Source organism: Echinococcus granulosus (genome assembly GCF_000524195.1).
Source record: "Echinococcus granulosus chromosome Unknown EG_S00014, whole genome shotgun sequence".
Lineage (NCBI taxonomy): Eukaryota > Metazoa > Platyhelminthes > Cestoda > Cyclophyllidea > Taeniidae > Echinococcus > Echinococcus granulosus.
Genome location: NW_020170394.1, coordinates 814,333 through 824,414, shown reverse-complemented (window position 1 = coordinate 824,414; position 10,082 = coordinate 814,333). Strand labels below are relative to the sequence as shown.

The following is a 10,082-nucleotide window of genomic DNA, read 5'->3' as shown; positions in this document are numbered from 1 at the left end:
CAGGCTGATTGACCAAATCCACAAAAAATGCAGTGCACTATCAGGGCGTCACCAAGTGACGACCAGAGGGCAAGAAGAGGCAGAGTTCCACTCCTACATGGCAAGCAGGTGTCATCCGTGGAGGCTCATCCAACTAAGCACAGGCAAGACTAAGAATTTCACATACTCTTTCCATTATGTTGGTGTTTAGGAGATATTATGACTCACCAACATAAAAATTTGTGGAAAAAGTACCCTGAGATTCGATTTTGTGAGATCGGGTTTGGTCGATGCAACGGTGTGGACCACACGTGGTCTACCACGAAAGGAAAAGGCATACGACCTCGTGTGCTGTCTCATGGTAAATAGCCACACTATACGGCAATGCCTTGGAGTTATTAATGGATTTCTCACACACCCCGTCCAAGGGATCCAATCTAAGCAGCGAATCAATCATGTCCAGAGGGGGTTTAAACTAAACCAAAGGGACCCACATTGCGCGATTCAGAAGGTACCAGCTATGACCATGCATAAAAGATGCTTCCGATGCAGGCATTTAGCAGGAGGGGATATGAGTATTATTTGTTTTAAATCCATCAGTTCTCATATTGAAATGGGCATCGGAGCATATTACTGCATGCATTTCAGTAGATTAAGTAAAACAATTGTTTGTACGATAGCAAATGCAGAACCACCAATGGCCCGAAACTAATCCCAGGCCGCTTAGCAGATGCAATTGATTCCTGAGCTGAAGAGATTGTTCTTCGAGACCATATCACAAGGGTTGCAGGGGTGAAGAAGTGTGCCATCGGCACTGAAGATCGCAATAGTGTGATGGATGCAGGAATCGCAGACTACTGTGTGACGGCCGTCAGGTGACCAATGGACGCCCTTGGCGTCGCGCGTCGATACCAGGACGATCAACACTCGGCACCACAAAGGGTCATTAGAGTCATGGATGTGCATGTAATTGCTCGTCTCAAAGCGTTCCAGCATGCAGGAAAGGCCAAGGGTTTTTGCAGACCTGCACAAATCAAACCGTATACGTTCTGTTGAATTTCGAGGATGGACCACAAATTTCAATATTGGAAGTCAAAAAATGAAGAAAGTAACACACTGAAAGCAAACAGTCATTTCTTCTTCCTTAGATCACTGATCTTGTTAGTAAATTTGGCAACACAGATCATTTCTGCTTATATTGATAAAGGCAGAGCGTAGACTAGCGTGTTACAAATCCCTCATGGGAAAAAACAATACATTCGACTAAACGCAACTACCAAGGAACATCAGCATGCTACAAATTTGTTAGGCATCGGTGTACTCTCAATAGGGATGCTGGTTTTGGAATTCTGCCAACAATTAGTAGGATTGCCTAAAGCTAATGTGCTACATAGCCATAAATGAGGCCTAACTGGTATGCTACAAGAGTATGACAACAGAGAACCAAGGATAAAGGGGATGAAGCGCGCTCTGAGCCGTTTCAAAAGAGATACCCACTTATTTTATAGGGACCAAACTATAAACTGCACACTAAATTTACTCGAAACAAGGAAATGCCGACCATCTGAAGTCCAATATGCATCTCCCAACACAAGACGCCTAGTTTCATCGATATAACAGTAGCAAATGCACTTTCTAATGAAAATATTTACCATAAAAAAAGAGCTAGTGCGAATAACCTGTAAAGTCATTTTTTGCTTAATTATCCAAAGTATGTGGTCCCAATCAGGCGATCACCTAACTTCGTCTATGCTGTCAATGCACTCACAGTGGTTGACAAGTTTAAAATCAGCTAATAAAATCAGCTAAACTTCGGATGGTCAAATTCGCTGGAAGTGCATGTGCAACAAAATGCCCACGTGGTGATAAACTAGCGACACGTTCATTCCAGTAGTAGATAGCAGACAGGCTCAAAACTGGCTGCAACGCACACGCGTCACATAAGGCACAAAGCCGGCAAGAGATATTCGCGTTTGAGATTTCCAGGAAACGACATACTTGATGAAGTAATACGCATAAAAGTAGTTATAAGAGTGCCTGAGACAAATATTTTCAAACAAATGATTTTAAAACGTTAAACACATATTCATCGTTACTTTTGACAATGATGCCGTCATTCTGGGTTTTGGTCAGGTAAAAGATGGTTTGGCCATCGCTTCCGTAGCAAGTGATCGTCATGAGCTGAGCAGTTAAGAGGAATTATCCTTTATTTTTATGCAAGGGAATGACCTTTAACTTCTAAAAGTCACAAGTTACTTAAATTTTTTATTAGTCTCCTTAAATTTGACAGACTGATCGAAAAAAATAAGTTAGTGTGCATGTCGACTTAGTTTGAAATTTTTTGGTGCATACAAACATAAAAACAAATATTTATATAAATAATGTCTAAAAATTTTTTAAGTTTTTACCTTTAATTATTTTTATTTTGTTTTAAAGTGTTTTGTTTAAGACAATGACGTGTTTTAGGTAACCGCCCTTTAACGCGGGCGATTTGCACCCCTCAAGACCAACTGAGGATGATAGTCGGGGGTGATGATAAGGCCTTTCGAAAGCTTGAATATTATTCCCTTGTTTCAAAAGTGTGCACTGAGTTAAACAATCACTTAGGATTAGAGGACAAGGCCTTGGGCATGTGATTATTTAATTTATTGCAATTTTAGCTGAATTTGTTATTCATTTAGCCAAGAAGAATAATACTTTCGAGAGCTTTAAGGATGCGCTTGCTAAGCACGATGCAGAGTTTTCGGTATGGTTTTCTTTGTTTCTAACGTATTAGGATGCGCTGATTGCTAGCATTCTACGACTAGTGCAAACGATGCTCCCTAATTTTTTAAAGAAAGCTTTGAAAAAGCCTCAAGATGGGCTATCTAAGAAGGGGGAAACTTTTGATGCAGACACCATAAAAGCTGATGCAACGACCAGGAAGAAGTTGGTTCCTGCTCTTTGTCTGCCAGATGAGTCAACAGAACAAATGGTATGCTTCCGATGATAAGCCATATAAACTCTTTTTTTAAGAATCGTAGACTTCGTGACGATGAAGGTGAAGCTGATCATTCAAGTGAATACTCACATTCCAAAGAAGGTGGAGAGTGTAAAGTGGATAGTCCCGATGTAGATGCAGCTAATATGATGCGGAATCTTGAGGCTCTGTTAGGCGATTGTCGTAAAGAGGCTGAAAGCGCGCAGAGGAAGCTGGGTCATGCCTCACCAAAGCGAGGGTACGAAATAATTATACGTAACCATAAATGCAGTAGTGATGGTCGATCTCCCCACCCGTCCACTCGTGGTGACCGTCGGCATCGAAGTCCACATCGGCGTTCGCATCGCGATTCAAGGTGAGGTTGTTGTTTAGATTTGTATTTTTATGTGTTCATCTTTGCTTATTTTTGCCACTTTTCCAGCTTATTCTTGTTTGCAGATCGCCCCGACGCAATAAATCGCCGAGTCATCGGAGCAATTGTCGTGACCGATCTCGTGGACTTGATCACAGATCTAGGGATCGTGATCGATCTGGATCATTCTCTTCGTCTCGACGCATTCGTCCCAAACTTAAATCCGAGCTCCCAGTGGAGCCCATTGTTGGAAAGGTTTTCCCAGGTCGCGTCACCAGCGTTCTCGCTTTTGGCGCCATCGTTCAGCTTGAGGGACTTCAGAAGCGATGGGAGGGCCTAGTTCATGTCTCACAATTACGTCGAGAAAGTCGTATTGGTAGTGTCAGCGATGTTGTACAGCGTCATCAAAAGGTTTATGTCAAAGTGCTATCTTTTACTGGAACTCGGACTAGTCTGAGTATGCGCGATATCAATCAGGAAACGGGTGAGGACCTGAATCCACCTTCAGCCAGCGCGGTTCCGTCTGACATTAGGTCACGTGACGAGGCCAGCCGACTTGAAGGTAGCAGCGGGATGAATGAGGATGGGGACGACTTTGGTGGACGTAATCCCGATAGACCATTTGAGGAGCCTTCTTCCATGATGGGGCTTCGGAGAGACGCTCTTGAGGATGATTTCGGCCCGAAGAGGAAGATTCAACGTATCAGCTCCCCTGAACGCTGGGAGTTTAAGCAGATGATAAGTGCTGGTGTTATAGATAAGTCCGAGCTACCTGAGTTTGATGAAGAGACGGGCCTCTTGCCTAGAGAGGACGATGAATCGGATGAAGATATTGAAATTGAGTTGGTGGAGGAGGAACCGCCTTTCCTCAAGGTTCGCCATCTTCCCATTGCTTGCATTGATTATGCCTTGTATCGTGCTTTGGATGGTCAGTTAATTATGGTGAATGGTATTTTTCATAGTTCTGTGTGCAGGGCAGTTATTTTACATTAATACTTCGGCGTAGTTTTTACAAATCTTTTACTCTGCCCAAGGTCTTTGTCAACGCTGACTTATGTGGGTACATTAGGTGCTAATTGGTACAAATGCAAGTATTTCACTAGTTTCTAACCATCGTTCATCTGAATGCACTTGATAATCATGATCTTGGTAGTCTCTTATGCTAGCAACTGATTCTGAAAGCAAAATTTATGGCAACTGCGACATTTTTCCATTTTTACTCAATGTGAAGTTTTTTCCCATCCAAAAGTCTCCTGTCGAAATTATTATCCCTACATCCCTCTTCTGCTAGCAAGTCACATGCTCTGGAATGTCATCTGTTGCCAATTTTTTTCCGGTCGATCTATCTCTAAGATTCATCTTTTCCTTTGTCTTTAGGGTCACGGCCGCCACGCTATGGAATTGTCCCCTGTGAGAATAGTCAAAAACCCAGATGGTTCACTGCAGCAGGCTGCCATGATGCGCCAAGCACTGCAGAAGGAGCGTCGAGAGGAGAAGCAGCAGGAGCGTCAAAATCAACTTAGCAGCGAACGCGCCACTGCCCACGAGCGCATGGGCAAGGAGTGGCAAGACCCCATGGCTGCAACAAGTAACTCAACTACTTCTACTTACAATTTTTGGGTAGTAGTACTTTTTTGCTCCAAGTTGCGTGCTCTTGTCTCTGGTCTAAAATCACTTCAAAGTCATGCGGTGAAGGTAGTAATTTTCAATGAAATACAAGTAAAGTTATTTTAATGATTTTGATACTGCGATTCTCTTCACAATCATTGATAATTGGTCGGCATAATTAAATGTTATTCGGTCTGCATTTGTATACGCAACTTGTCAGCGCTACATATTGGTAATTTTGATTGGGGCAGTAGTATGTAAGTGTATTGTAATAGTTGTTTCATTTTCAAATGATCTCTAAAACTCTACAAGCTGTTAACATTGTATCAGTACTCCAAAACCCTAATCTATACAGATGATTGTAACTAGAGAATGATTCCGTGTTTTGACGTTAGCAAAGTAGTCTGCCAGGAAAGTCTTTATCGATACTATCAAAAAAGCACAAAACTTTATTTCACGGGGCCTCAGGTTTAACAATACTAGTTGTATTATTCATGATTATGATTTGTCTTCTACCAACAATGGAAGTTATGTGGCGAGCAGACGCTATTTTTGCCTATCTACCTTTAGTGGGAAGCAAGCCCGTGGCTCAGACTAGTCGCACGGTCGACCAGTTTAAGGATGTGCCCGAGTGGAAGAAAGCGGTTCACGGTGCAAGCACTCGAACTGGAGCTATTGGGAAGAAGATTGTTCGCTCAATCATTGAGCAGCGCCAATCTCTGCCCATCTATAAACTCAAGGATGAACTGTTGAAGGTGAGTCCTCTTGCTTGAGCCTTATCAGTTTCTATGCTTATAAAACCTTTACTCATTATAAGGTAGGGAACTGGTATCACTTTCCCAGTGCTTACGGTGATATACCATTTAAGATTCCGGTTAGCGTGAAGCCAAAGCAACTGTGAGTCCTGTTGTAGGCTTTGAGAATGCCATTTGCTTTCCCAATGGCATGTAACTGGTTTCACCATGATGCCCATCATGGTAGTTCAAATCTCTTCACAAAATCGCAAAATGTTTGCGGATGTAGTTTATCTTTCATTACTGTTCTAAGTATATTCTAACTCACGAATTATTGTTGAAATAGTATGTCTTGCAATCACCATAAACATTTGTCACCGGTCTTTGTTTTCAATTGGACAAACCTGCTCATACGCAACATGGGAGCCCTAGACTCATAGATCGGATAGTTGACACGTGAACATTTATCTTCAGAAAGCGAGGTAATGGTTGCTTTGGCTCGCGATAGCAAGGTTTTATAGGTTTTTGTGAGTCGATTGCCAATTGGATGAAACGATGAAATTTGTATGCTTCAATTATCCTTCAATGCTCGGGTCGTGTGCTTACCGTGAATTTTAACTTAAATGTTCTTTTTCTTTTGATAAACCACGTGAAATATTAGTTGGACTTTTTACCTGATAGCCAAAAACCCAAAAAATTCCTGCTTTCTAGTTTTTTAGAGTAAATGCGTTCAATTTAATCCATCGCCAATTGTTTTGCCTTTTGTTTTGGATTAACTTTTACCACTCTTGACTTTGTGCTCGAAAGTTTTTAGAATACTTATTATGCACTGCATAGTTTGCGCGGTTTTTTGTTTTACAACTAGCAGTGTAGCATATTTGAAACTAGGGATTCACGCAGGTATAAATTATTTGTGAATATAATCTAATACTGTCAGACTTTGTTTTAAATAAAGGGAACAGTTGCATTAAATCAGTCTTCGCAAATGGGAATTTCTTCACAAATCCTTGTCAAAGTACAGTACGTGAAATAGGCTCACTTGACCCCCCACCCCTCCACTCGTTGTGAAGGCGCCAATTGCGATGCATTGTAGCCAGGGTGTTGCATTTGGCTCTAATGTCTCATTTTTTGCCCGGAAAATTGTTAGTTTTTAAACCAGTACAGTTGTCATTTCCCTCCCGCCTTTTGTCATCCCAAGGCTCTTTAAAAACTGCACAAATAGTGAAATGTGATATGGCCAAAGTATGCGGCAAGTGTGGTGGCCAAAGTTATCATATTTGATATGGCAAAATGTGTTCCACAATTCAGCGAAAACCTGTTTCAAACGACCAATCTTGCTTATTGAGTATGATTTTTGCATCAGTGAGCAGCTTCGAAATGCGCTTTTTCCCTATTAGTGGGTGTTTCAAACATGTGCAGCCAATCATGTAATTTTAATATGGTTGATTTCAGGGCTCTAAAGCGCTTTATTGTGGCTTAAGTGGTCGTTTTTAATAAACAGACCAAGTTTTATGCATTTCAAAAAACTGAACCAGCGGCTCCGTGTCAATTGTCTCACAACTGATCTTCATTTCTGTCTTCTATTAACATCTTCGAATTTTATAATTAATACTTTTTTGATTCATCTATCCGCAATTAAATCTGCGATTTGATGAAGCTTCTAGTTCTTGCTAATAATCTAGATTTCGTTTTAAGCTATTGAAATCAACTGGAAATATTTTCTTAACTTTGGACTTGAATTGCAGTGCTTGTTGGGCTTATTTCTGATTACAAAACTATACGCTGAAGACTTATGTGTGAGTGGTCATAATTGTAGATAAAGTTTCCACTACCTTGTATTAAAACCTAACTAATTAGCGTTTTTGCATTGTATGGAATGAGGATCGGACACTATTTTTTGTAGTACTTGGGCTCACCTTTTCATTTCAGAACAAACACTTAAAATTGCTCATAATTGAAGCATGGTGTATGCGATGGGGTGGTTTTTTAAATCCTAGCTTCAAAGTTTTTAAATTGATACTACCTTTCAGAGTTTGCTTTTGGCCGAGTCATCTATTTACCACTTGGTTTTTGTCTGTTTCACGATATTTGACACTCGAAAGTCGTCGATTGGTTGTGACAATTATCCCATTCGGTCCGAGTGGATTCGATTTAATAGGGTTCAACGCTAACAAATTGTGCTTATTATTCCATTGCTCAGGCCATTGAGGAGAACAAGATACTCATTGTGATTGGTGAGACAGGCAGTGGTAAAACTACACAGATCACTCAGTACCTTGCGGAGGCCGGCTATACCACAGCAGGCCGCATCGGCTGCACCCAACCCAGACGTGTGGCCGCTATGTCCGTTGCTAAACGGGTAAGTCGCCCCCTCCTCACCTCCCACGCACGACCCTTTCCATTTTCCGTCCATCGTCCTAAATGGATCTCTTTTCTCAGCGTATCCAACATGCATATTTTTGAGTTGACGCTGACAAGAGCAGTTTAAAGAATGAGAAAAGCGTTGTTTTTTTGAGTTTTGAAACAAATGGCTACCAACTTCCTTCATTATTTTGCTTATGCAGAACGCAACCCACCACCCCTACTCTAATGTCACTTAAGATGTGGGTCTCTTTCTTATGCGTTGTGGTTGATAACGTGTGCGTGAGTTGGATAATCGGTCGGTTAAAGTATTAAACACCTGTTAGAGTTCTTTGTCTCCGGAACCACTGATTATACGGAGAAGAAAAAAAGTCTTTTAAACAATTAGAAATGGTCAATTATTTTAAAAGAGTAATCTATTTGTTACTCCATGTGAGCACTACCTCATGCCTGTAGAATGTGGACGAAACAATTATTTACTTGGGTTTGTGCGTGTTGGTTGCTCGATAGCTATTTGCAGTTCAGGTAGTTGAAGTGTAATTCTTGTTCCATGGGGCTAGCTTAATTCGCAGCTTTAACCACTCATTAATCATTATCTTTACTAAAGGAAATGCAGTATTAAGTGCGTGTAAAATTTGTATTTCGTGAGCAAGTGTTTGGGTACAGTTGTCGACACAATTAAGAATTCCCACACAGGTGTGGAAGGTGTCAGCCACACTGAAGGGAATGCTGAATCGTTATAAACGATATAACCTCCTTTAGGTAGAGGCTGTCCATGAAACTATTAGGAATTAAGGCCGGTTTTTAAGTACAAAACGTACTTAATCCCATAGCTTCTATTCCGTACCCTTGATTAGTACATTTTTGATTTACTGCCACGTTGCTTATTGCTCACGTTCTTTTTATCGTTGCATCATTATCGCTTTGCCAGTGTTTTTGTCCACATCAAAGTTTTTGTGCAAGCTGAAGTTGGGAGCAGCTGGTTTTCATTTAACTGACGCGCTGCTGGGCGCGGTTTCCAGACCCTGCAACTGTTTTAAAAGTGAGCTGTTATCTGATTACATTGAGATTGTGGGTTGGATGATGTATCACCTAACTGGAATGACGAGCACGTTTTCGTACTCCCTCTCATGCGTGGGTGGGAAGTGCCTCATCCATCTGCCTAATCAGCCGCATTATTTATGGCAGCAGTAAAAATAAGGACAAACTATCATGAATTCACCATTGCATTCATTGTATCTTTTTCAATTTGTAATTTTAATTCTCATCCAATTCTGTTTTCTCTGTGGGTAAATTATGCGGAGTTGCGACTTCAAATCTATTTACATATGCCTTCATGCAGACCAACTCCATAAGTCTATTAATAGCCTTTTCAGTTTCTCTTTGGAATCTAATGTCATATGATTGGCCTCGTGAATTGTATTTGTATCGGGTGGATTTTAAGTTAACAACGTTACTGATTAATTTTGAATGATCTTGCTTTTTTAAATTCAATTCATTGCATCCTTCAACCCACTGTGGAATAAACAGGAAGCTTCTGAACAATAGACCTGTCCTGTTCCCTTGTTTTCGTAGCACTGCGGTGCCTGAATGCGAGCTTACGTCCGTGGTTGTCTTCTTTCATTTGTTATCTAGGGCATTGTTGACTTTGTTTTACCGAAAGAAAACTTAATTTTTTCTTCAGATGTTATCTCATATGACCAGATTGTCTGTCACGCTTTCACTATGCTCCTCTTCCATAATCGAGGGGCTGTTACCCCTTTCCTACGATGTTTTACTGGACGTCTTGCCTCCAGCATAATTTATCTAGAAGGAAAAATACTAATAAGTTTACGTAGTCCTGGATTTGTGTAGTCAACAATAATTTTTTCATTAAAAATTTAAAACTATGGAATTTTTCCGTTTTTGTTTCTAAGCTTGTAAGCTAAATCAAATAAAAAAAAAATATTTGAAGGAATTATTGCCTGATACTATATTGTTAAATAATTTAGTACGCATCTTGGAGAAGATAGTCGATTCTTTTTATTATTCGTTTACATGTAGTTCATTTTGAAATGCCTCCTATAGC

General features: G+C 40.6%; 2 protein-coding genes across 2 annotated transcripts in view; one reads left to right on the top strand and one right to left on the bottom strand. All coding sequences in view use genetic code 11, as the record gives it.

Moving 5' to 3' along the window:
• EGR_02966 (hypothetical protein) overlaps positions 1–2,157 on the bottom strand; it is a gene marked incomplete at both ends in the record, with an annotated part of 4,533 nt that extends 2,376 nt beyond the window's left edge. Inside the window, one exon of the mRNA XM_024492215.1 lies at positions 2,076–2,157. Coding sequence (XP_024353410.1) covers positions 2,076–2,157 — 82 coding nt within the window. The remainder of the gene's footprint in view (positions 1–2,075) is intronic.
• A 338-nt stretch (positions 2,158–2,495) lies between these two features.
• The window catches only part of EGR_02965 (ATP-dependent RNA helicase DHX8), a gene marked incomplete at both ends in the record, with an annotated part of 17,265 nt that continues 9,678 nt past the window's right edge, over positions 2,496–10,082 (top strand). The window contains 8 exons of the mRNA XM_024492214.1: positions 2,496–2,611; positions 2,686–2,725; positions 2,756–2,953; positions 2,995–3,314; positions 3,398–4,184; positions 4,689–4,899; positions 5,490–5,674; positions 7,854–8,012. Coding sequence (XP_024353409.1) covers positions 2,496–2,611; positions 2,686–2,725; positions 2,756–2,953; positions 2,995–3,314; positions 3,398–4,184; positions 4,689–4,899; positions 5,490–5,674; positions 7,854–8,012 — 2,016 coding nt within the window. The remainder of the gene's footprint in view (positions 2,612–2,685; positions 2,726–2,755; positions 2,954–2,994; positions 3,315–3,397; positions 4,185–4,688; positions 4,900–5,489; positions 5,675–7,853; positions 8,013–10,082) is intronic.